The 25,188-nt window shown below is 46.9% G+C and overlaps 6 protein-coding genes and 1 long non-coding RNA gene across 7 annotated transcripts; 4 read left to right on the forward strand and 3 right to left on the reverse strand.

The window, feature by feature from the left end:
• Window positions 1–900: 900 nt before the first annotated feature.
• LOC123609396 (histone H2B type 1-K-like) lies at window positions 901–1,374 on the reverse strand. Its single transcript, XM_045500409.1, has one exon. It carries the CDS (start codon window positions 1,357–1,359, stop codon window positions 901–903), a length of 459 nt encoding a protein of 152 aa, XP_045356365.1. The 5' UTR covers window positions 1,360–1,374.
• A 296-nt stretch (window positions 1,375–1,670) lies between these two features.
• Window positions 1,671–6,491, forward strand: LOC123609464 (histone H2A type 1-E-like). Its single transcript, XM_045500539.1, has 2 exons — window positions 1,671–2,074; window positions 5,836–6,491. Exons 1-2 carry the CDS (start codon window positions 1,686–1,688, stop codon window positions 5,972–5,974), a joined length of 528 nt encoding a protein of 175 aa, XP_045356495.1. The 5' UTR covers window positions 1,671–1,685; the 3' UTR covers window positions 5,975–6,491.
• On the forward strand, window positions 2,910–4,068 carry LOC123609343 (histone H3.1-like). Its single transcript, XM_045500384.1, has 2 exons — window positions 2,910–2,927; window positions 3,539–4,068. Exons 1-2 carry the CDS (start codon window positions 2,910–2,912, stop codon window positions 3,947–3,949), a joined length of 429 nt encoding a protein of 142 aa, XP_045356340.1. The 3' UTR covers window positions 3,950–4,068.
• On the reverse strand, window positions 4,134–4,785 carry LOC123609344 (histone H1.4-like). The gene has a single exon (XM_045500385.1). The coding sequence runs from the start codon at window positions 4,746–4,748 to the stop codon at window positions 4,134–4,136; it is 615 nt and encodes a 204-aa protein (XP_045356341.1). The 5' UTR covers window positions 4,749–4,785.
• A 3,402-nt stretch (window positions 6,492–9,893) lies between the features above and the next one.
• LOC123609504 (histone H4) lies at window positions 9,894–11,323 on the forward strand. The gene has a single exon (XM_045500583.1). The coding sequence runs from the start codon at window positions 10,948–10,950 to the stop codon at window positions 11,257–11,259; it is 312 nt and encodes a 103-aa protein (XP_045356539.1). The 5' UTR covers window positions 9,894–10,947; the 3' UTR covers window positions 11,260–11,323.
• Window positions 10,096–23,864, forward strand: LOC123609543. The gene is made up of 3 exons (XR_006717816.1): window positions 10,096–10,106; window positions 15,059–15,064; window positions 23,579–23,864. It is a non-coding gene; the product is annotated as an uncharacterized LOC123609543 (long non-coding RNA).
• Window positions 15,018–18,192, reverse strand: LOC123609497 (histone H2B type 1-C/E/F/G/I-like). The gene has a single exon (XM_045500577.1). It carries the CDS (start codon window positions 17,624–17,626, stop codon window positions 17,246–17,248), a length of 381 nt encoding a protein of 126 aa, XP_045356533.1. The 5' UTR covers window positions 17,627–18,192; the 3' UTR covers window positions 15,018–17,245.
• Window positions 23,865–25,188: the final 1,324 nt, after the last annotated feature.

Genomic DNA, 25,188 nt, shown 5'->3' on the forward strand with positions numbered 1-25,188 from the left:
GAATACAGAATAGCTTTACTTTTTTTCCGACCTGGGTTAAACCCCTAAAAATATTTTGTACGTCCATTCTTAGCATTTAATTCATGTAGGATGCCGTTCATGGATCCATGGCAGTTTATAACTTTAAGTAGTTTCCTAATAACAGGCAGAAAAGTGCATATTTTCATTACCATTTTATATATCTGCATGGACCCGGGCAGCGGTGTAACTGCAACGACCTGTGAATTTTTTTTTTTTAATTTAAAAAGAGTTTTTGTTGGTCAAGATAGAAAAAACCTGACATAAAGTCCACCCTGGATGAAAATAACAATTTTAAGGGAGAGACACCAAAATATCAGTATAAAGGCTGTTTCTTTCCTGGACGGCCGGCATCATTACTGTGGCATGTTGCCAACGATCACCTTTCATTTAACAAGCCTTCGGAGAATGCTCAGTACAATTAAGTGACCCCGTCTTGGAGTCAGTGATGTTCATTTTTCAGTTTTCGCGCATAGGCCCGTTCCCACTATTATTTGCAAGTTATACTGCCTTAGGCAAATAAAACTCCTAGAAGGGTACAATGATGAACGTGGAAAGCAACCAGTTTCTTTTTACCACAACACAGCACTAACAAAGCAGTCCTAGCAAATCTAAGCCCTCTTTGCTTTTCACAGAAACTATGTGTAAAGGACACCGCATCACAGCAGCTTAAGTGAAACTTACTTGTCACCACTTTGGCCAGGCTTTTAGTCAAAATGGGCGGTGGAGCCAAGACACCGTTGACTACGTTGGACATTTTCCTCTCTCTACCAGTGACAATGTATGTGTGCTTGAAGGTGTTGCTGCCACACAAGGCAAGCCGGATATTTTCAGCAAAATAAAACAAAACCTCTTGAGCAGTCACATAAACTCTTAAAACCATTACCACTCTCGCTGAAAAACTGGCTGGCCCTTAAAAGAGACTTTGGGGTTTCGATACGAAGACATTTTGTCAGGATTACGTGGCGCGCTGGTGCACTTGGTGACGGCCTTGGTGCCCTCGGACACGGCGTGCTTGGCCAGCTCCCCGGGCAGCAGCAGGCGCACGGCCGTCTGGATCTCCCGGGACGTGATGGTCGAGCGCTTGTTGTAATGCGCCAGGCGCGACGCCTCGCCCGCGATGCGCTCGAAGATGTCGTTGACGAACGAGTTCATGATGCCCATGGCCTTGGACGAGATGCCGGTGTCGGGGTGCACCTGCTTCAGCACCTTGTACACGTACACCGAGTAGCTCTCCTTGCGGCTGCGCTTGCGCTTCTTGCCGTCCTTCTTCTGCGCCTTGGTCACCGCCTTCTTGGAGCCCTTTTTGGGGGCCGGGGCCGACTTGGCTGGGTGTGGCATGACGATGAAAAACTCTGCTTCTGAGATAAGAAATATGTGCCCTCGTTCTAGCATTCATAATATTCGTAGGGCGCCTGTGCCAACGAGGCGTTAAACGAGTTAGACTTTGATTGGATAAATTGTCCTAAAGTGTAAGGCAGTTACGTGAAAATTGCGTGGGGTTAGTCGTCCTTTGTAATTGGTTGCAAACTTCTGGATAGTTTTAGCCAATCAAAACGCGTCATTTACAATTCGGCTTGCAAGTATAATTGCTTCTCATTTGCTGAGAGGATTTGAGCCCCCATTTCACTTTTCCTTACCAAGCTAACTGGTTGGAGAGTGTTAAAATGTCTGGACGCGGAAAGCAGGGCGGCAAGGCTCGCGCCAAGGCCAAGACCCGTTCGTCGCGGGCCGGGCTGCAGTTCCCGGTGGGCCGCGTGCACCGCCTGCTCCGCAAGGGCAACTACGCCGAGCGGGTGGGGGCCGGCGCGCCGGTGTACCTGGCGGCCGTGCTGGAGTACCTGACGGCCGAGATCCTGGAGCTGGCGGGCAACGCGGCCCGCGACAACAAGAAGACGCGCATCATCCCGCGCCACCTGCAGCTGGCCATCCGCAACGACGAGGAGCTCAACAAGCTGCTGGGCCGCGTCACCATCGCGCAGGGCGGCGTCCTGCCCAACATCCAGGCCGTGCTGCTGCCCAAGAAGACCGAGAGCCACCACAAGGCCAAGGGCAAGTAAGCTGGAAAAATAGCACCTTAGGTCATTGAGGGGACAGTTTTAACCAAAGGCTCTTTTCAGAGCCACCCCCGTATTCATGAAAAGGGCTTACATTTTCCTTAATTGTAGCTAATTGGAAATGCCCTTCAGGGTAGTTCGTCAATCCAGGAATAGGGGTACGTGCTCACAACTCTTCACAAAGGTGAACAAGCCATTCACTCTAGAGTTACCATAAACATGGTTCCCGTTAGTAAACTAAGACGGATGTAGAGATGTACCACAAGGGTTAAACAGATCAGTGCTGCCGTCCCCAGCGTTGTAAACCATCAGGTAATGGGAAGGTTGATGTTTCCTCTCTGTTGGAAATGGAGATCCAAATCTAGTTAGTGACCTACAGGACGATAGAACTGGACCTTTAATATTATATGCTGTTGAAAGCAGTTTGCCTTTTAATGGACAGAATCCCCTGCAATTCACATTTTATAAACAAACCAGATCCAGTGTTAATGAGCCTGGGGCCTAATCAGTTGCCAATCGGAATACAATACATGCCCTAGAACCCGTTCCTTCAATCAGTATTAAGAACACACAGCAACCTTGTACCACTTACAACTCTGGGTATCTTTCCACACCATTTTACACAAACTTCGGTGTGTGTAAAGGAAGTACGTGTTAATAAGATCATAACCTTACAACATTAAATATGAAATCAAATCAGGCTTAAAGGTCGGTGCATTCAGGGGTTGTATAAATACATACCTAAACATCTGAGTTTGAATAGAGACATCAAGAAATAGACATGTAATTTGTCTTCCTAAAGTGGAATTAAGGTAAAATAAATACTACCTTGCCATGGCACTTGGTGGCTTGGTGGGTTAAGCGTCTGACTCTGGACTCAGGTCATGATCTCACAGTTCCCGAGTTGGAGCCAGGTGTGGGGTTCTCGGCCACCTGTGCAGAGCCTGCTTGGGATTCTCTCTCTGCCCCCCCACCTCTCTCTTAAACAAACTTAAAAGAAAAACCTACTTGGCCAGTGACATCTATAGGGTGTCTTTTCAAAACGATCGAAAGAAAGCCGGTTTCAGAGGTCATATCTTACATTGTTATTCAGCCAACAATAGATAGCTTTGGAATAATTTGTATTAGATTCAGCTTTCAAAAGCCAAAGAACTTTGTGAAGAAACAGGCGAGGTAGATAAGTGATATATCTTTGTAAATAAGGTAGAGGCCGGAAAGTGTTGAAAACACCAGCAGTGGTGGATCGGAAGAAGCTGTTACTTTTATTTTTTTATGGAAGATGTTAATTTTGGGTCTAAATGTACTAGAGGTCATGTGAATCGGAGTGAAGGTCAATACCAATGTCTTCACTTGGAGCCATAGGAAACACATACCTGTCCAAACAGGGGGAGTCTCGTTGTATATAGTAGCCGAGGATGGTATGGTTGCATTTTCCCGCAGCTAACTGCTGTGGGAAGTTTTAGACGGCTCGCACGAAGCAGACGGCGCGCAAGTCGACGGGCGGCAAGGCCCCGCGCAAGCAGCTGGCCACCAAGGCGGCCCGCAAGAGCGCGCCGGCCACCGGCGGCGTCAAGAAGCCGCACCGCTACCGGCCCGGCACGGTGGCCCTGCGCGAGATCCGCCGCTACCAGAAGTCCACCGAGCTGCTGATCCGCAAGCTGCCGTTCCAGCGGCTGGTGCGCGAGATCGCGCAGGACTTCAAGACCGACCTGCGCTTCCAGAGCTCGGCCGTGATGGCGCTGCAGGAGGCGTGCGAGGCCTACCTGGTGGGGCTCTTCGAGGACACCAACCTGTGCGCCATCCACGCCAAGCGCGTCACCATCATGCCCAAGGACATCCAGCTGGCGCGCCGCATCCGCGGGGAGCGGGCCTAAGTTCCTTCAGCCAGTGAAAACTGTAACGCCCAAAGGCGCTTTTCAGAGCCAATGACCTTTTCTATGAGATAGTGCTTTGTTCTTGTTCTTGTAAATTGTGAAAGATCCTGGAGAAACCAGGTGTTACAAGTCCTTGCATAAGCTTAATTGTGTGGCTCTGAGAAGAGCCTTCAGGTATTCTCAGCTAAGCCCAACTTCTGAGTTCCTTCCGGCCCAAGAAGGCCGCCTTGAGCTTCGGGGCCTTGACCTTGGCGGGGCTCTTGGCAGCTTTCACCTTCTTCGGGCTCTTGGCCACTTTCTTGGCCGCCGCCGCCTCGGGCTTCTTCGCCTTCTTCGGGGTCTTCTTGGCGCTCTTCTTGGGGGTGCCGGTTCCGGTGCCCTTCTTGGCTTTCTTGGCCGCCCCGGCAGCCTTCTTGGGCTTGGCCGCGCCCGCCTTCTTGGCTTTGGGCTTGGCCTCCCCGGATGCCGCCTTCTTGTTGAGCTTGAACGAGCCCGAGGCGCCGGTGCCCTTGGTCTGCACCAGGGTGCCCTTGCTCACCAGGCTCTTGAGGCCCAGCTTGATGCGGCTGTTGTTCTTCTCCACGTCGTAGCCGGCGGCCGCCAGCGCCTTCTTGAGCGCGGCCAGGGACACGCCGCTGCGCTCCTTGGAGGCGGCCACGGCCTTGGTGATGAGCTCGGACACCGGCGGCCCGGACGCCTTGCGCTTGGCGGCGCCTGCGGACTTGCGGGCCTTCTTCTTCACCGGCGTCTTCTCGGCGGGGGCCGGCGCGGCGGGCGCGGCGGGCGCGGCCTCGGACATTCTGGGCTCGGCTGGCGGAAGGTACAGAAAACAATAATAATAATAAAGTCTCGGAGTTGAGCTGCCTGGCCCTGGAGTGTGTGTGTGTATATATACAAGCAGGGCGCGGCGCGCTGATTGGTTCCCAGCTCAGCCTTGCCACTTGACCGCAACCTAGTCTCAGCTCTGTCCCGGAATTGTGTTTGTTACCCTTGAGGAAAGCAAAAAAATGAAAATTTCCCGTGGACGGATCACAGCGAGTCTATTGTATAGCGACGCGGGACAGCTCGTGCTTTGAGATCTGCCTGTTTTCTTCTTCCAGGTTTTACCACGTCAGTCTCAGCCTTTTCCAAAAGCCCCTGACACTCTGAGAGACTCACAGGTCAGGGAGACAACTTCACGAGTTTCGTGTAAAATAGAAGTCCTCCCGTCTGTGCTGTCACTAGCTTGCTCTCTCGTAACAGTCTGTACATTCTTGGCTTCTCGAACGTTCAACAACTGCTTAGTTCTCACTGAGACTGAGCCGGAAAATCTGGTTCAGATGAAGGGAAATAGCACAGGCTCTTTCCCCATTTCTCTGCAAGAGTGATAGGAAATGATGGTTGTAATAAGAGCTTGTACTGACAAGGACAGTCACTACTTTGTCCAAAAAGCCTTCATCATTGCTTTTAGTGACACTTTGGAGGGTTAGTTACTTTGGGGGTTTCAAGCATTCCAAATTTGTTGAGGAAAATGGGAAATGTAGCAATGTGTGGTCCTGACCTCGTTGTCTGGCCTATGTTTCCCATTGATGATGACAGAGGATATCTAGGAGGGCTATAAAAGAGGCTTCTTTATGGTTTAAAAAATTTCTCATTTACACTGACTTTATTGGGGGGGATCGGTAATTAAAATATTAATAAGCTTTTCGGTACAGAAATCTGCTGTGCTTGGGGAAGATAAACTTGGGCAACCTAATTAAGTAACGGAATCAAAGAATATACACGCGTTCTTTCTCTCGCCATGGTTTGTTGGAGCCTCAGTTTTTCTGGCCCTTTCTGGGCTATCTTGTTCTTCCCAGGCTACTTTGTAGCTAGTTGTGCTCATTACTTTCTGCTGGAATCCAAAGGTCTAGAGGGAGCTTCGGTCTGAGACTTGGCTTTCGATGGATTTGCCAACGAAGCTTTACCCAGCCTGTGGCCCGGAACCTTCTCAAATGGTCAGTGAAGAAAATTCCCAGGGAGGCTCAGCTCTCAAACCATCCTTGAAGTATTAATAAAGAACCTTAGCAAATTGACTCTCGACCCTAGTATCAAACTTCTTCCCCTCTACCAGAATATCCACCCCAACAGCAGGACAGGGAGAAGGAACCACAGGGACTTGTGGCCCGAATACTCAGCATCAGGAGGAGGGGTGGAGTAAGGACTGTGTTAACTGCTCGGAAAGAAACGATGGAAAAGGCTGATGTCGTTTATTAAAGACCATCGCTAGTTCAGCCAGCATTCCACGGGTGAACCCAGAGTGGAAGGATCTAGATGTAGATGTCATTATTGCCTGTATCCTAGACCTCCTGAGGATACCAGCACGGAGAATAATTATGACATCGAGTCTATGTAAACATAAATCTTATACGGTGTTTTTCTTGCTGGTAATTTTAGAATCCGTATGCAGCAGCTTGGGAGAGCTGTTCTGTCATAGACACACTATGATATTTTGATAATCTGTGATATTAGCTCTGTGTTGTCTTTTCTACCTTGGTACCAACATTTTGTGAGGAATCCTGTAGTTTGCATTTGAGTGACTTCAATATACTTTAGTTCCACTTTTTGATATGACCCAAGGAAGTCCTAGTAGGTTTTGAGTATTGCCTGGGTGTTTGAGAAGCCCAAAGTCATGAAGATCCGTGAACCTAACACGGGGCTCCTGGGTGGCTCAGTTGGGTGAAGCGTCCGACTCTCGCTCTGTAGAGTAGGGCTCTGTGCTGGCAGCTGGGAGGCTGGAGCCTGCTTCAGATTCTGTGTGTGTGTTTCTCTCTACCCTTCCCCCACTCATGCTCTCTCTCAACCATAAAAACATAAAAAAAAAAAAAAAAAAAACACCACCAAAAAAACCCCCGTAACATCAAATTGGAAGCCAAGTAACTTGCGCAGGAGGAATATAGAGAGACTATTGGGTGGCTTGGCTAGAGAGAATAATTATAGTCATGGCAGAGTGCATAGGCTAGATTTTCTGGGTTTCAAAAATTAGAGTTGTAATAAAAGTTTTTTTGTGGTAGTTCAATTTTCAGTAGCAAATGTGTATGTAGAGGAACTTATTAAAATTGAGGCTTATTTGGAAAAAAAAAAGAATATACACATGCAACTCTCACACACACACTCATACACACACACATGCATTCTTACACTTCCACGCACAGTTCATTTGAGACAAGTGCAATTTTTATAAAAGCGTGTTTTATATTCACTAGTACATTTCTTAGTTATGAAGGAGACAGGTTTGTATTATTAATGTTGAATAGGAAATATGTTTATGGTAGAAAGGCATTTAATTTTTATTTTCATCACTCTTCCAATTCTTTCTCTTTAACACGTTTCTTTTGAAGCATGTACTCATCTTGTGTTTTGCTAGGACGTTGAAAGTAAGAAATGCTGGGAACACACAGAGCAAAGCTCCAAAGGTGAGGGTTTCACACTCCTTTTCGATCCCTTCAAAATCCAGAAATGACTGATTACTTCCTGTAGCACATTCAACTGAAATGTGAAAAAAGAAAGAAGTGTTACTAAAGACTAAATATTAACACAACTCAGATGGATGAGATGAGATCGGAAATCAGCTCAACATAAATCATTTTTACTTTGTGTATTTACTTATGTATTCCTAATCCTCTTAAGAGGTTTTGATTCTTATGGTTGAATTTGAAACTCACTTGAGGAATATTCATAGACAGCAAGGAGGAGTATGAATTACAGAGAGGCCATGTTGTAAGAGGGCTGTGACGGTGGTCAGTCTAGACAAGAGCCAGAATTACAACCAGGATCTGGGAAATAACAGAGGTGCATTACCAACAAAGGAAGGGCTGTCTGTTGGCCACCTAAATGTAGGGAGTCTCCAAGGTACTGCCCCATTCACCTTCATGGGTTCATGAATTACCTTTCTATGGGTAACTTCGAAGTCTCTCCCTCAGGTCTGTCCTCTTGCCTAAATGTCAAACTTGTATTTCTGGGTGCCTGCTGGTTATTTGCCTTTGCACCTCCGTATACCAGATACACTCTGTCTATACTCTCTACATAACCTATCTCATCTACGTAGTTTCCAATCAAAAGATAACCTTCCACCTGTCATCTCTGTAAATTCTATTTATAAAACCCCCATTCTTTATTAAGTGAGCCACACCTGATTTGTTTGGGGACTTTTAGCCCATCGAAGGTCCAGGCATCTTTGAAATAAATAGATGGCTCCAACGTTTACCAGTAGGCTCAGAGTGGGCCAACTACATTTCTCCTCAGAGAGTTTTGATCCTTACATCAATTTATACAAAAGGACGCATGTTTCAGCAACCATATCCTACTGGATATGATAAAGGAATATGGAACTTATGCGTTTTGGTCCCCTTCACATGTTGGAGAGGTAAAAGAATAGTGTCAACAAAATGACCCTTCTGTAGCAATATAGAGGACGGAGAGGAACACATAATGCTGAGTATTAGCAGATTTCCTTTCGTATAACTCAGGACAGTGGTGACTACAATTAGGAGAAAAAAATATCACATATCTCATATGGCAAAGCAAATGAAACTATGACTCCTCTTATCTCTGGATAGTCAGGGGTGACAACGTCCTGTGTTTCTTGTGACAGACCGGGAAGCTAATTCCAGAGGGACATTTTTTTTTAAGTTTTTTTTTTTTTTAACGTTTATTTATTTTTGGGACAGAGAGAGACAGAGCATGAACGGGGGAGGGGCAGAGAGAGAGGGAGACACAGAATCGGAAACAGGCTCCAGGCTCCGAGCCATCAGCCCAGAGCCCGACGCGGGGCTCGAACTCGCGGACCGCGAGATCGTGACCTGGCTGAAGTCGGACGCTTAACCGACTGCGCCACCCAGGCTCCCCAGAGGGACATTTTTACACACCTAGAGATGACTTGGATAATAATATATTATATACAGACTATATCTCCTCAACCTAGGAAATATCTCTCCACTGAAAAAAACAGGAGACGGGGCTTAATCCATAGAAAAATTTCTCTATGTTCCTAAGGGAAACGTGAAAACACAGACGCACTATTTTCTCCAAGATAAGCTCTGTAAAGAAAAGAGGGTGAGGAAATAACTTCTTTGTTGTGGATGGGTGGAGAAACCATTGCCATGTACCTTTACACAATGTCTGACTACTGTTACTAACCTATGGTTTTCTTTCCAATGCTCATGGCATTTCCCAGGGCTCCTGTCTGCATATTTTCCAAACCCAGAGTCCTTCAAGGCTCTGAAGAGCCCAAAGGAGGCTCAGTGATCATTTCGTGTCATGGACTTCTTTGGATATCCCATGAAGCTTATATATGTACGATGAATTCTTAAATGATGTACAGAGAATTTATAAAGGAAAAGAATTATATTAAAATTCCAGAATCAAACTTATCAAAACCCAAAATTGTTGAAGTGTTCACGTATGTGTTTCTTTACTAATACATTAAAAGTCCCAAGGTTGCCCTCGTGACCAACAATTACCACAGTGTAGAAGGGGTGATATGCTTAAAAGATATTGGGGCGCCTGGGTGGTGCAGTTGGTTAAGCGTCCGACTTCAGCCAGGTCACGATCTCGCTGTCTGTGAGTTCGAGCCCCGCGTCAGGCTCTGGGCTGATGGCTCAGAGCCTGGAGCCTGTTTCCGATTCTGTGTCTCCCTCTCTCTCTGCCCCTCCCCCGTTCATGCTCTGTCTCTCTCTGTCCCAAAAATAAATAAACGTTGAAAAAAAAAATTAAAAAAAAAAAAAGATATTGGCAATACTGACGGCTTCACCTGCCAGTGAGAAGAATACATCGCGGGTCCTGCCGGTCACACTGTTTGCTGCCTGTGTGCCTCAGTGGAGACAATGCCAGGGTTCAGTTGGTCAATAGCGCCAATAAAGACGGAACTGTTGTTCTCTGCCAGTTCCTAGAAGTCCTGAAGCCTGCCATTGTAATCGAAGCTAAGAGCCCCGCTCTGGAATTTGTCCCCGTGCACCAGGAAGTCAGAAAACAAGCTTCGATGAAGCAGGTGCTGCTCACAGAGCCTGGAGGAGAGGCCACATCTACACAAAGTCAACGGGAACTTCTCAAAGGGATGAATGGCAGGTCAAATGTGTAAGTGTTTATTATTTGAAGGAGTTGTCAAAAGAGCGTTGTAGCAAACCAGGGTGCGCTCTTCGTTTAGGAGCTGCAACCCCTTTAGAGGGGTGACTACTGAGGAGAGGAGCGGAGAGCATTCACAACAACATATAATGTCGAGTGAGTGCTTGCGTGCAGCCTCCAACACTTTCCATGCAGAATCTCCTCGAAGCTTCACTGCTCTAGAACTCGGACTTTCTTACGTACTCGCAAAGAACAAGCCGAGCAGACACCGCCCAGGTCATAGGGAGAGCGTGGCAGCAGGCTGTCTCCAGAGCTTGGCTCGGCGTGTGCGACTGGGGGGAGGACTGGGCTGTGATGCAGGGACAGTGGCAGCCAGAAGCCGTCCCCAAGGAACCATACGGTCCGATCATATATAAACTGGAGACTCCCGGCAGGCAGCACAGGGTTCTCGACACTTGCATCCAGCGAGGCTCGGTGAGGGACGCAGACATCCATCGATCGAGAAGAGCAGAAGACACTTGGCAATAAAGACATGCTTAGCGTCAAAGCTGACCTCAAGCGTCTCGGGGACGACGGCGAGTATTCGGTGAGCATTTCCGGCTTGGTCTGGGAGACGTGAGGGGCAAGCGTGAGGCTTGTGTGTGGAAGGTGTCGGAAGCGTCGCCCGGAGTGCCGGCTGCAAGGCTGCGCGGAGCCGGGAGGGTTCCCGGAAGCCCCTCCGGGCCCGACTCCGGCTCAGGGGCCCCGCCCGGTCGGCGCCGCTCGCAGCAAAGGAGCCACGAGCGATGGGCGGGCCCAGAGTGTGGTTACCGCCCCTGCTGTCGGGGTTTTCAAACAGGTCCGGCACTTTGCTATAAAAGGGCTGCTTGGCGCCGCCGGGAGTGGTGCTTCCGTAGCGTTGCGGTGGTGTGGTGAGGATGTCTGGCCGCGGCAAAGGCGGGAAGGGCCTGGGCAAGGGGGGCGCCAAGCGCCACCGCAAGGTGCTGCGCGACAACATCCAGGGCATCACGAAGCCCGCCATCCGGCGGCTGGCCCGGCGCGGCGGCGTCAAGCGCATCTCCGGCCTCATCTACGAGGAGACCCGCGGGGTGCTCAAGGTGTTCCTGGAGAACGTGATCCGGGACGCCGTCACCTACACGGAGCACGCCAAGCGCAAGACGGTCACGGCCATGGACGTGGTGTACGCGCTCAAGCGCCAGGGCCGCACCCTCTACGGCTTCGGGGGCTAAGTATTTCCTTCACGCTATCAAAAACATGTGATTCTCACCCAAAGGCCCTTTTCAGGGCCACCTATTTAGTCCCAGAAAGAGTTGGCACGTTTTTTGTTTCTGTTGTTTATTTAAATCTTTTCCAGGTTGTGAGGTTCAATCCGTGAAAGGTAGTGTGGAGAGGTCGCCCGCGTGCTTTCTGTCGGCCGTTTTCCTCCAGCACCCGTTTTTTTTTTTTTTTTCCCCCGGTTTCAAAAGCATTTTCTTGGCTGCTGTCCATGTTCAGGTTTGTTCTACCAAGTCTGGGCTTATCTCCGTCTTCAGACACCATTCCCTGTTCTCCACTTAAGTCTCCGTTACAGATGAGCGTTCCAACGTCCCCGCCTCACAATCCTGTGAGTTGTTTTTCAAAGCAGGGTCTTCGTGATTGAAACCCCGCCTTCTCAGCCTGTCCGCTGTTGAGAGGAACGCTGTCCTGCAGTGGGTTATCTGTATCTTGTTCTTAAGCTGCTGGAAACCTTGTACTAACCGCCAGCATTTCACTCTGTGTTCTGATGTCCTGGTGTATTTGTTTTTTTGAAGAGTCTTGGGGATCTTTGCAATGTACTCTGGCCTTTATCCACTGAAGGCTGTTCAGCATAATCAAGGCATAGCTGGACTACTAGCTTCCTAACCCCAGGCAACAGGTGCTGGCCTTTCTGGCTACAGGGGAGCACGTGGAAAAGTCAGGAAGTCAGCGGAACTCATTCCCAGGTGTGGGCTTTAAAACCTCCCCTCTTGCCTCCAGATAAGGTGTTGATCTTGTTTGTCCTCTACAAGACCTCAGGCCTGGGGGATAGCAGAACAGCCACTCGAGGGAGAGTCCTGGATTGATCAGCAGCAGCTGAGTTAATCACAACAGATCTGTCCTGTGACATGAATAATTGTCCTTAAGCTAATTTATGGAGTCTCGGTTACAGCCCTTCACTTTACAAACCAAACACGGATTTGTTTTCTCAGTTTATGAAGCACTGTGGACAGTCCCTCTGTCCACCTGAGAGCCCTTTAAGGAAAGCTGATTCCAAACGGGTCTGTTTCCTGTGTTCCTATGTGTTGCACCGTGTTCCGTTCTGGACAGGGCACAGGGTAAGAGCTCATGTTAGAAATGCATGGACTGTCAAATACCTTAGGCAGCTGTAATCTGAATATTTGAAAGTGCTGTCCTCCCTTCGCAGAGTTGATCTTTACAATAAGTGGATGAATAACTCCTTTGAGAATCTGTTAGAAAATACGCATGTGGGCATAGACATTTCATGGGAGTCACGTCGCCTCCGAGGCTCATCCGAGGAAACCCCAGAGCTCCCTGGATTCTTGTCAACGACCTGGAGTCTAGGACTTCAGGATCTGGGATCTAGAGATGCAGACGTGAAGAGAGGAAAGGGCAGACATAATACAGAGAGCGCATATTGAACGATAACATCCCAATTTATTCACTACGGGCCGTAGGCGTATCTATTCTCGAGAAGTGAGTTTGGAAATGCAAGCTAGCCCCATCTGAGAAATTATGATTTTCAGAGGCCTGAAGTCCAAACGGACTGAATCCCACACGATTTGGGAGTAAATAAAAACAATGAGGATGGATTTGCAGCCCGGGTCAGGAAGAAGTCCGTGAATCCTCTTAGGTAAGGCCCTTTGAACTTCCATCGCCAGTCTTGAAAAATATATTAACGAGGCGTAAGAATGCAGTCGTCTACGTCCTTGAGCAATTCATATATTAAGTTTACAAATTTCCATTATCCCTTAAGAAATAAAAAAAGAAACTGGAGACCTGACTCTGTGTTTTTGATATTATTTAAACAATATATAAAATAAAACTCTCTTGAAAGAGACGTTCCCCTAGCACACCCTGAGCACTCATGTCTATTTCCGTCCTTTCTGTTCTGTCCCTTTTCCTAGTTTCTAGAAAAGGCAATCTATTAGATGCAGCTAGGGAGATGCCAGCGTCAATCACATGATGGCCTAAGAGAGAGGAGCGAAACAAAGTAGGGACCCTTGGGTCCCAGAGTCAAGGCAACAATCCTGAGTCCTGAAGCTGTCCCAAATGTCTGGGTTGCCTGTTATTCCCTGTAACTCGAATTCCCAGTGGGTTCCATTTACCGTATGCAAAGGTCTCCCATGTTGTCATTTCAGTAGACATCACACCAGGCTGGTCACACACGTCCTCCTTCCTGAAACACTATTTTCCTGACTTCTGTGACTCTAATCTCCTGGTTTTTGTCCTCACCGTTTAGAATCTTTGGCCATCTTCTTTTCTTTCCTTTCTTCTTTACCCATGGGAAAATTCCAATTCCGTTGCATGCCAACAACAATAACATTTCTATTTCCAAACTCTTGTCACAATTTCTATGTTCGGTCCCCACTTTGCTCTGGTTCCCAGATGCACATGTACAACTACTCACTTGCTACCTTTCGTGGAATGCTTTAGGGGATTTAAACATTGCCATGTCCCGGTCTCTGAAACCTCATCCTCTCCTAGAATTCTTGTTAATTATGCAAGAATTTCAGCAGCACTGAAAGCGGTGGATAAGCATACAGGCTGGGGGCACACATTCTGCTTCCAACCCCAGCCCCACACCTTGCTCATCCCCAGTCGATTAGAAGGAGATCATAGTTGTGTTTAGATAATCTGTGGTAGTTGAGAGCACGAAATGAGTTAACCTTTGTAAAGAAACTGTTACGATTTCTTTTTTTTTTAAATTTTATTTATTTTTTTAACGTTTATTTATTTTTGAGACAGAGAGAGACAGAGCATGAACAGGGGAGGGTCAGACAGAGAGGGAGACACAGAATCTGAAACAGGCTCCAGTCTCTGAGCAGTCAGCACAGAGCCCGATGCGGGGCTCGAACTCACATACCGCGAGATCGTGACCTGAGCCGAAGTCGGACGCTTAACCGACTGAGCCACCCAGGCGCCCCGAAACTGTTACGGTTTCTTAAACACATGGAAAGTGCTCAACAAATGTCAGCAACATGTTTCTTCACCTATGAAACCCAGATCTTCTTTCAATTCTGTTTTCTGCTTCTTTCTACCTTCAATCCCATAAATCCCATTTCCCACACAGCAGCCTGCGTGCTTTAAAATTCTAACAGATTCTCACGACACAATAAAAGTCTGGGTGCCTTCCTGGCGCTTAAGGTCCAACATGTTCAGGCCCCCCTTTAACCCTCAGTGTCTCCCCCGAACACCTCATATTTGCTTACTACTCTCCCAGCACACAGAACTTGTATTTTTGAGCAGCGACTTCTCCCTGCCTCAGAGCTTTGTTGTAGCAACAGTCTCTTGGCCTGCGAGTCGAGTCGTCTCCCCTGGTTCCTTGGTTCCCTCACCTGGTCAGTATCACGGCACCTGGTTTATTTCCCATAGTTTCATAGCAGTGAGAACTCCTATTTGGAATGATCGAGTTGAGGAATCAGTGTGTTGATTCTCTCTCCTCTCCCGCTAGGATCTCAGCCCCACAGAGCAGTCTCTCGTCTGTCATGCCTACTGCTGTCGCTTAACGCCTCACACAGAGGAAATCGATCACCATTTGACAAAAGACGGAAAGAAATCCCTTCAACTGCTTTCTGATTTTTCTGTCCTCCTCTAGCATAACCTCATCTTTACCACCGGAAACCTCCACACAGGAAGGGGCTTTGGTCAGCTTGTTCTCCATGTATCAGATGTGCTCAGAGCAGAGCAGCTAGAAGCAGTATTTATATCTATGGGAACTTGCTCGAAAGCCAAGTTCCCAGATATCCCTCAGAGCTAAGGAGACGACAGAAGCTCTGGGAGTGGGGCCAGCAATCTGTCCTCTAACAAGCCTCCAGGTGACTTTGAAGCACACTCAAGGTTAGCAGCGCTGCTCTGTATCTTGGGTGCATAATTCAGTGCTTGGCACTTGAATGCCAATGCGACAAATGGATGTTCCTTGTTTCTGCCTAGAAGGCATCTGTATGAGGCAGTCAGTGCCACTTCCCCTCCTAATCCAGCCTTGGGTTTGTTCAGGTCCCCCCTCCCTCCTTGCCTGTGCTGTAGAGAAGGGATCCTTTATTGCTGGTCTCAGGGAGCAGGCCCTGATTCAACCACACTAGTCCTGAGGGTCCCATCCAGTCAGTAATGAGGAATTTGGGGCTGAGAATAGGGCCAGTTCTTTGCAGCTGTGAGAGCCTTTAACAGGGCAGTTCAGAAGCTTCCTCAACAACGTTTTGAGCGAGCCGAAGGGAGAGTTGTTGATTACAAAACTGTGTGTGTTGGGGAGAAAAGTGGAATCAGGGACATTTCAGGAAGAGAACAGTGGCAAAGGCCTGGAGGCTGGAGAGGTCAGGGGGCATTCCAAAAAGTGTGAAAAAGCAAGAAACAAAACAAAACAAAAAGCAAAGCAACAAAAAAAATGGGAGGAAAAGCATCCACCGAGGTTTGCTTTGAGCGTTCGGTGAGTGGCTGTCTACGGACCTTGATATCTGATAATCGTGCAGCCAGCACGGGGATCATTGAAAGGCACCGAGAGGGATGATACATGGTCACGTATGCTTTCTCACAAAACCACTCCCCTGGAATGAAAAGGAGGCTCGCTATGGACAGAGGAGTTTTAGTATTACCTCAAACTGAAATCAAGGTGATCACAAAAAGTTGAGATGCAGTTGTACATTTGGCAATGTGAAAACAAATACTTGTTTATTTTTGGGGGGGGGGGGTTTACTTATTTTGCCTTTTTGAGAGAATAAAGGGAGACCAGGTAGACTGGCTAGGAAGGCTGGCTAGGTATTTCTGGAGGACAGAGTTAGTGATTTTCGAGTGCATTTTCCGGAGGACAGAGTTAGGGATTCTTGGGTGTACTTGGTATTTCCATTTACAGGGAAGGTGCCACGAACCCAAACTTTCTCATCTAACTTTCAGAAGGAAGCCTCTACGTCGCAGGGTCTGTAGAAAAGAGGGAAGGAGACAAATTCTGCTTTTCATTTTTCAGGTTTAGGTTCTTTGGCGTCATGTGATCACAACCTCTAGCCTTCCAGACCCTGGTGTCCAGCATCAGGATGGTAAAACGCATGTCCTGAGTCCACGTTTCCTGCTCTCCACCCTCTGACTTCCCTGGGTCCCCGAGTTCTCAGGATCGCCCTTTTGCTCAACTGAGCTGGGGGCCAGAGCTGATGACAGGACAGGTGGACGAATTCTGCCAAGTGAGGGAAAAGGACGGACTCGGGGCAGCCGAGCCAGCCTTCGTATTCTGGGGGCTGCACTTGTGAGGCGACTGTAGCGCTTGAATATCCAGAATTGTTTTTGGAAGTCACTTGGGAGTCAGGGAGGGGAGTGGGAGAGGAATATATTGTCACGTTACACCGTAAAAGCCAAACGTACTGACAAGCACCTTCCTGAGAGCAGCTTAGGAGGTAAAGCGAGATCAAAGACTTTTGCTAAAAACTGTCGTGTCCTCACCGGAAAGCGGCAGCCGGTGAATACGTTTTGAAGACCCAGGACACACGCCTAAGCAGGATCCTGGAGTCCTGGGCAAACCGGTGGGGAAGGGCAGTTAGAGGATCAAATGCCCACAAAGAACGCGGGCCGCCGTCTCCGCGGCAGCGGGAGAGGAAGTCCCGCCCTTACACGGCGGGCTTTTCAAATGTCATTATGGCTGCTTACACCCATGGGGTGACACTTCCCATGTGGCGACCGGGGTCAGCTTCGAGAAGGGGCCAGCAGCCTCCGCGCCTGTGCAAGCCTTAGGAAAGGGGCCAGAACCTGCAAGGATCCGTAAAGTGAGCGCTAGCCGTTCTGCCCACGGGCGGTTATGCTGCTGGCGACATCTGTACAGCCCTCGGCGATCCGAGCCAAAGGCAGAATCTCCCAAAGAACCGGTAGCGGGTTCTCCCGCGGGTGTCCCCAGTAACCTAACAATGCCCAGGAAGACCCCAGCGCGTCAGCGCACAGCTCTGGTGGTGAAAATCTGTGGCTCTGAAAAGAGCCTTTGGGTTGGATCGTGTCTCCCAGCACTCACTTGGAGCTGGTGTACTTGGTGACAGCCTTGGTGCCCTCGGAGACGGCGTGCTTGGCCAGCTCCCCGGGCAGCAGCAGGCGCACGGCCGTTTGGATCTCCCGGGACGTGATGGTCGAGCGCTTGTTGTAATGCGCCAGGCGCGACGCCTCGCCCGCGATGCGCTCGAAGATGTCATTGACGAACGAGTTCATGATGCCCATGGCCTTGGACGAGATGCCGGTGTCGGGGTGCACCTGCTTCAGCACCTTGTACACGTACACTGAGTAGCTCTCCTTGCGGCTGCGCTTGCGCTTCTTGCCGTCCTTCTTCTGCGCCTTGCTCACCGCCTTCTTCGAGCCCTTCTTCGGGGCCGGGGCGGACTTCGCTGGTTCAGGCATTTCAAATTTGTCTTCTTCGGAAGGGAGAAAAAATGGGGTGGGCGCCAGGATCCTGCTTATTTGTAGGCAGCTTTATGCAAATGTAGGATTCATTTTGAGACTTCTGATTGGTGGGTTCGTCGTGTGGCCTGATTGGTTCGAGCTCTATTCTCCTATTGGTCATATCCGGAGAGAAATTTTCCCCTGTTCTTCCTGGCCGCTTTAGTCCCGTTAAACCATTTTATAACAAATTATGATTAGTGTGTAGCAATGTAGATTAATTTGTTGATTAATTTTGGATATTAGAAGGCATGTTCTTTTGTTTTGGAATGCCAGGGAAGCAATCTTGTGTGAGAAGTGCTGATGACTTTATAGTGTTTCGGGTTAGGCCTGGCCACCCCCCTCTACCGTGCCTGTCTGGCATGTGGGTTATTTTTAGCTGAAAACGCTTGAGACTCTGCAGGCACAAGAGAAACTTTTCTCCCTCTCTTAACCATACAGATAAATCTAAATTGGGAGTAGAGTCTTTCCCAAAATAAGTATTATTAATAGAGATAAGATTTTTGTGAGTGATCCATCTGATGAGGGAGCATGAGGCAAGCCGAGGGCGGAGCGCAAGGTAGCACAGTCCCCCCCCCCCCCCCCCCCCCCCCCCCCCCCCCCCGCAACAGGATAGGAGTGATATTCCTCAGGCTCTCCTGGCTACCTAATAACAAATGAACAGAAAGAAAACAAATGGTTAACTGATAGAGATCAGTCTTGCAGGATATGAATTTTCATCAGTTTGCAAATATCTTGGTAAATTACAAGGGCAATCTTATCAATAATCTAATCTCCAGAAACCTTTAGATTCAGTTTCCTGGAGCCCCAACATCACCGTCCCCTCCATAGTGATGTGGGAACAAAGGCAAGAAAGAAAGGGCCAGTAGTGTCCCCTGGGTGGCTCAGTGGGTCAAGCGGCTGACTTCAGCTCATGTCATGATCTCGCGGGTTCGTGAGTTCGAGCCCCGTGTCGGACTCTGTGCTGACAGCTCAGCTGGAGCCTGCTTCATGTTCTGTGTCTCTCTCTCTGCCTCTCCCCCAGTCGCACTCTGTCTCTCTCCTTCAAAAATAAATAAACATTAAAAAAAAAATGTTTTTAAAGGAGAGGGCAGGTAACATTCAATTTCCTTATAACCTGCAGCCCATTGACAAATATTTGAGGCAATTATAGAGTATAACGTTTCTCCAGGAACCCCCTAGTGTTCTAATGTTAAGGTCTTACTAGTGGGAAAACAACCCTAGCTTGGCAGTAGCAAGGCCCCTGGCATCTACTAGGAGTCCTGTTTAGCATATGCAAGTCTTTCTGGAGGCCTCCCTTTTGCCTTCACTCCTCCTACTCCATAGTGTATAGCCAGTCACTCACAATCCCAGTCCATGGGTCCTGTCTCTGTGCTTTAATAAAGTCACCTTTTTTTTGTGCCAAAAACATCTCAAGAATCCTTTCTTGGTTGTCAGCTCTGAAGCCCCATCCCCTGTGAATGAAAGTGCAAACATCTAATGACCAAACATCTGTTCTCATTGCCTTATGAAGTGCGTTCCCTTCCTCTGTAATCTCAACCCCCTACCCCCTGCCCCCTAGTCGAGAATGATTTATTGACCTCATTTAGCCTATCTTTGGAATTTCCATGTATTTGTGGATTCCCTGTATGTATACTATAAATTTGGTTTTCTCCTGTAAATGTTTTCATGCCAACTTGTGTAGAAGGAGCTTTGAAGGGACAGACAGAAATTCATGCTCCCCAAAGGCTGGCATAGTCTACAGGGTACTTTAACTCACTGGACACTGTTTGTCCTGGATACTGCAGCAGCTTAGAGCGCCTTGGGTCGTCCGACATGTAGCTGGAAGGTCACATTTCTTACCACATCAGCCTCTTGGAGTCTCTGTCTGTGGAGTCTGATGGAGCAAGAGTGGTGAGCGTCCTTTTTCTCTCTTTTGACATTTAGATTAGCAGGAGAAAATATTTGTGGAACTAGTTCTTTGGGCTAAAGGGCTCTTTGGTTGATTTGGCCGGGTACCCTTTGGTAACCGATCTATTTCCTCCCAGAGATGGGCTTTGTCTTCGTTTGTGTGTCCTTTAGGTTGCTTGTCATTCGTTGCTAAGGGACTTCTTGGAAGCCCTCACCCCAGAATGGGTGAGGGTGGGTTGAACACTTAGAAGCTGTTAGAGGGCTGGCCGGCTCAAGAAAACTCCTGCGGTAAGGTGAGTTGCTCTTGGAAATGGTTATATGGATAGTAGGTACACCAGCTCGAGAAAACTTCCATGCAGGGGCGCCTGTGGGTTTCGGTCGGTTAAGCGTCTGACTCTTGATTTCAGCTCAGGTCATGATCTCACGGCTCGTGGGTTCGAGCCCCGCATCTGGCTCTGTGCTGACAGGGCACACAGCCTACCTGAGATTCTCTCTCCCTCTCTCTCTCTGCCTTCTACCACTTTGAGTTCTCTCTCTCAAAAATAAGTAAATAAACATCAAAAAAAAAAAAAAAGAAAAAAGAAAAAAGAAAACTCCTGTGCACGGAAGTACACTCTAAAACAACCCGCAGTCCCCAACCCCACAGCAAATACTTCCTAGGAATTAGTTTGGCTCCATGAGACCCAAGGCTTAGATCTGTTAATACTTTCCTTTTGTTTTGTTCTGTGTCTTAAGAGCTTGGCCTCTGAGCAATGAGAATATTCTCTTTGGTCTCGACCAATTGGAGGGTACATTTATCAGGTGCACGCCGATGGCCAGTTGAATAGACTGGGGATCCCAGATTCCCTGTCTGGCTGGCTGGCTGTGCCACCTCCCGGGTGTGTTTGTCATGAGAGGTTCTGGCCCGTAGGAATCTTTGTCATCTCAACTTTCCCCACTTCTTAGAGCTGGAAAGTTCCATTCCAGAAGCGCCTACCCGCTTATCACTGATTCGTGGGTCTGTGACTGGAGGTGTATCATGTTTTCATGGGAGACCAGAGACATCTTTTTCACTATAGCATCCTTACTGCCTGTGCGATGAACACCTTTGCTTTCTTAGACGAATTAGGAACTAAACTTTTGGATCAGGAGTCTGCATCCTCTGTGCCCTCTTTGGACACCTGTTGTGTCTTGGAGTAAGCCATTAAAAGGTGTTTTGTTTTAAGTCATTATTAATAGATCCTACTCGTCAATGGCCATACAATGGATCCTTTAGATTGGCTGTATTTGAAAAATATATTTAAAGAGCTCCCAGTTGTCTTATAACGGCTCACCTTGGTGACTCCTTTGATGAGGTAATAGAAAGGAAATTAGACACAAGACAAAGGGAAATGTCCGCAGCTAATGCAAATTCTCCTTCTTAAAATTTGGCTGCATCTGCCTGTTTTTAATTCCCCTTTCCCTACAGGATTTACAGAGATCACTGGCCTAATCTCTTGGTTCCGAGTATAGATGTTGCTCACGTAACCTAATCTCTTGGTTCCGAGTATAGATGTTGCTCACGTAATTACTGAAACCCTGGAAATGAGTTTAACAAAAGCAGCGGAGACTGGCCGTAGGGGTGCCCATGCTCTTACTTTCCAAGGCTCTGTAATGGGGCTCTGTCAAGCCTCAGCATTGCTACACCATGTCCTTGGCAGTGGTAGCCTAGATCCACTCTTCCCTACTCGCCCCTGCGGGGGGGGGGGGGGGGGGAAGTGTCCCCTGGGCAACAGCAGAGCTTTTAAACTATAAAGCCCCTTTACATCTGCTTTCAAAAGATCCTACCAAATTTAGAGAGTAATTAGAAAGATTATTTGACTACATTCACAACTTTGCCTTCTGAGGAAATAGATGATCACCGTGTCTCCCAGGCCTTCCTGAAAATGATTTGCAGAAGGCCAATACTCAGGGGCTAATAGAAGCCAAATTTAAATTGTGTGCCCAGAGAAACAAGGCTGTTAAATGGCTACATATAGACTTTACAAAGGTGTAAATCTTTTGGTTCCCATTTTAGTTAAAATTCTCCCTGATATAAAGAAGCAAATTCAGTTAAGAAGATGGGCCATCCCTTGATATTTGGTCTATAATCCAGTCTTTGGGGGATTAGGGTCACGTGTCCTGATTTTACAAATCTCTACCAAACCACAACCACAACCACAACTCTAGAAACAAGTTAAAGCCCACCTGTCTTTATCAACTTTCAGATCTTGCATATTCCTTTGAAAATGTTTGTGGCTATTATTAAAAAAAAATCAGGATATTGAAAGAAAATTGTTCTGTATTTTTAAAAGAGAGTAAATTCTAAATAGCAGTTACCCTGACACTCTAGAGAAAAATTTCTTTGCGCTCTTTCTCTGTCCCTTGAAATTATAAATGTCATCATGTCTTTGAAATGTAAACACATCCCACACTCTCCTGAAACTGAATGGAAAAAAAAGAAAGACCGAAAAAGGGAGGATGGGGAAGAGGCCTTTTTAAAATGCAAATTCATGACTTTTTTTGTCCAGACTATAGCAACTACCATAACAGGCAGGTGGGCTCCAAATATACACCTTGAAGAAAACTGTCTCTGTCTTTTGATGTAAAATTTTTACCCCCATCTTCTCTGGGACCCAGGAGCCAATCTTTCTGACAGGCAAACTTAAGGGAAAAGTTTTTCAAAACAATAAACAGATAGCTGGATATATAGATAATTGGGCCTATAATGTCCTCCCCACAAATATTAGGATATGTGTGTATATGTCCATGTATGTTTTATTTTTTATTTTATTTTATTTTTTTTCAACGTTCATTTATTTTTGGGACAGAGAGAGACAGAGCATGAACGGGGGAGGGGCAGAGAGAGAGGGAGACACAGAATCGGAAACAGGCTCCAGGCTCTGAGCCATCAGCCCAGAGCCCGACGCGGGGCTCGAACTCCCGGACCGCGAGATCGTGACCTGGCTGAAGTCGGACGCTTAACCGACTGCGCCCCCCAGGCGCCCCTGTCCATGTATGTTTTAATGTGAGAGATTTTCTCTACTTCTGGATGGTATTGTTACAATGAATATGTACTATATTTATATACACTTCATATATAACTAAATGTACAATATTTAGTTGGTTGGAAGCTGGCACACGCTTGTAAAGATTGGGCACTCTAACACTCAGAAAGGTAGAAAAGAATCCAAATGATTTTCAAATTCACAGAATCTGGGAACATATTTGGTATTGAAGCTAATTGCAGTTTGTTGGCTTCATTAAAATACACGTGCTTTTTGAGTTATCACCACGAAATATAAAATTTTTATCCTGTTTGTGTTTACTGAGTCCAGGAAGTTCATGGTATTTCTGATGAGGGGGTGTGGGGCGAGCTGAGGGCAAAGTACAGGCTAACAGCACCCCTCTGTCCACTCCCACAGCATGCCCCCCCACCCCTCCCCGCCAGGTGGGGCATGTGTGATATTCCTCGGACACTCCTGGCCACCCAAGAACAGGGGAAAGGAAAGAAAGCAGATGGTTGACTCGTGGAGATTACAGTCCTGCAGGACAGGAGTCTCCTTCAGTTTATGGAGAGCTTAGTAAACTGCAAGAAAAAGGCAATCTTATCCACAGCCTAATCCCCAGACACCTATAGACTCCACTTCCTGGAGCCCGAATATCACCCTCATCAAGATGGAAGGGGGTTTAAGTGCTTGCCATGGTGATGGGAAACTAAGGCAAATGAAAAATTAAATTTCCTTAACTGTCTACCCCCCAGTGACAAGTCCTTGAAACCAGTAGAGTGACCTCCCTCTAGGAGCTCAGCTGCCTTGATGGTGACACTTTGCTGGGGGGCAAAAGGGAGTCTTGGCTTAACATTATCTTGACCCTCCCCCCCCCCACCCCAGGATCCTGTAAGTCTCCTTAAACACGTACAAATTCCTTTGCAAACCTCCTTTATCTTTCACCCCCAAGTATATGTTGGCAATTATACTCCAAGCTTATGGCCCCTGATACACATCTGAAGGGTCTCAGGCTGAGGTTTTATTTAATGGTAAATAAATGGTGTTTTCCTCACAACACCAGCCCCTCAAGGTCCTGGAAACCTTGCTTCCAAAATACCCTAGAGACTTACTCTATCCCTGACCCCCTCCCAACCTGAGGGTATGTAATGAGTTACCTGTCACAACCCCCTGCAGCTCCTTCTGCCCATGGGTCCTGTCCCCATGCTTTAACAAAATCACTTTTTTGCACCAAAGACATCTTCAAGAATTCTTTCTTGGCCATTGGCTCTGGACCACCGCATCATCACCCCAAACCCCCATCATGTCTGTCGCAAAATTTGTTAGGAAGGAAAAAAAACTTAGAATACCTACTTCATGAAGTTTTTGCTGGGTAGTCCATGCATAATTGTTAAAACCCATAATTTATGTAGATGTAAATAAAGTAAAAAGCTTTATAGGCAAACTAAATAACTTCCCAAATCTTTGGGAAGCTAACCTTTTAAAGTTTTGTAAGTTAAATAATGGGTAAAAGTGAAGTTTGTTGATGATCTAGCTCTGTTCCGAATAAAACAAAATAATGAGATATTAAGTACTGAGCATGTTTATCTACTTTTGCCTTATCACAGAGAAACTAACAGTTCACAATTGCTTCCTACCTAGTTGTCAAGAGGAATTAAGGTTTCCAAGCATTAATCATTTTCAAAAGGTTTTTTTTGATTTTTATTTTTGAGAGAGACAGACAAAGTGCGAGCAGAGAAAGAGGGAGACACCAGAACTTGAAGCAGGCTCCAGACTCTGAGCTGTCAGCACAGAGCATGATATGGGGCTTCAACCCATGAGCTGAGCCAAAGTCGGATGCTTGACTGACTGAGCCACCCAGGCGCCCCTAAGCATTAATCATCGAAATAAATCATTTTAATAAATGTAGCAAAGACTGCTAGAAATGACAGCTCTGTATGCAAGGAAAGTAAGATATGTGCTTTTGGTAAGGGGTATGAGTAATAAAAAGACATGTTTGTTGAGACAAAAGAAAGCCTTAAAACAAGACTGGTTGCTTAAAGACAGAACATTCAAGTCAAGATCGGAATGTTAAATAGAGAAAGTTGTAGGTTTATGGAGAAAGATTCTTTGGAAGGAAACTTTGTATGTGGTCAGTACTGGCTAAGATTAGGAGAAATTGAAATTAGTAAGCAAGTTTCAGTATCAGATGCACACTGGTGGGTGCAAAGTTTTTGTTTTCTCTTTGCTACAAGTACAAAATTTTCTTCAACTATTGCTCTGCTCTTCATAAAAAATTGTGAACAAATGTTTTCTTGACCTTTTAAGTTATCCGCCTAAAAAAACAATGATTCTGTTTGCCAGAATAATTTCCCATGTTTATCAGGTCTTTGATTACTTAAGAAAACCTAGTGTTCATATTAAAAAAAGCTAAATTTTACTCACAACTATGTAACCATCTGAATTTGTCTCTGGTATCTTTTACTGCTGTTACAATTAAATGGATAGTTACATATTAGTTGCAAATGGATCGTTTCATAACGATTGTGCTCCTTATGATTCAATCCACGATTGAATATTCACATCTTTTGTTATTATTATTTTTTGGACGCATTTCCCAGAATCATATTCTAAAATGAAGTCTTTTGA

This window comes from Leopardus geoffroyi, chromosome B2, assembly GCF_018350155.1.
Source record: "Leopardus geoffroyi isolate Oge1 chromosome B2, O.geoffroyi_Oge1_pat1.0, whole genome shotgun sequence".
NCBI lineage: Eukaryota > Metazoa > Chordata > Mammalia > Carnivora > Felidae > Leopardus > Leopardus geoffroyi.

Excerpts from the sequence above, each read along its gene's own strand:
- LOC123609497 (XM_045500577.1), bottom strand. The coding sequence starts at position 17,626 with ATGCCTGAACCAGCGAAGTCCGCCCCGGCCCCGAAGAAGGGCTCGAAG.
- LOC123609344 (XM_045500385.1), bottom strand. The coding sequence starts at position 4,748 with ATGTCCGAGGCCGCGCCCGCCGCGCCCGCCGCGCCGGCCCCCGCCGAG.
- LOC123609504 (XM_045500583.1), top strand. The coding sequence starts at position 10,948 with ATGTCTGGCCGCGGCAAAGGCGGGAAGGGCCTGGGCAAGGGGGGCGCC.
- LOC123609396 (XM_045500409.1), bottom strand. The coding sequence starts at position 1,359 with ATGCCACACCCAGCCAAGTCGGCCCCGGCCCCCAAAAAGGGCTCCAAG.
- LOC123609464 (XM_045500539.1), top strand. The coding sequence starts at position 1,686 with ATGTCTGGACGCGGAAAGCAGGGCGGCAAGGCTCGCGCCAAGGCCAAG. Across the intron at positions 2,075-5,835 it reads CACCACAAGGCCAAGGGCAA|GTCTAGAGGGAGCTTCGGTC; the intron begins GTAAGCTGGAAA and ends TGGAATCCAAAG.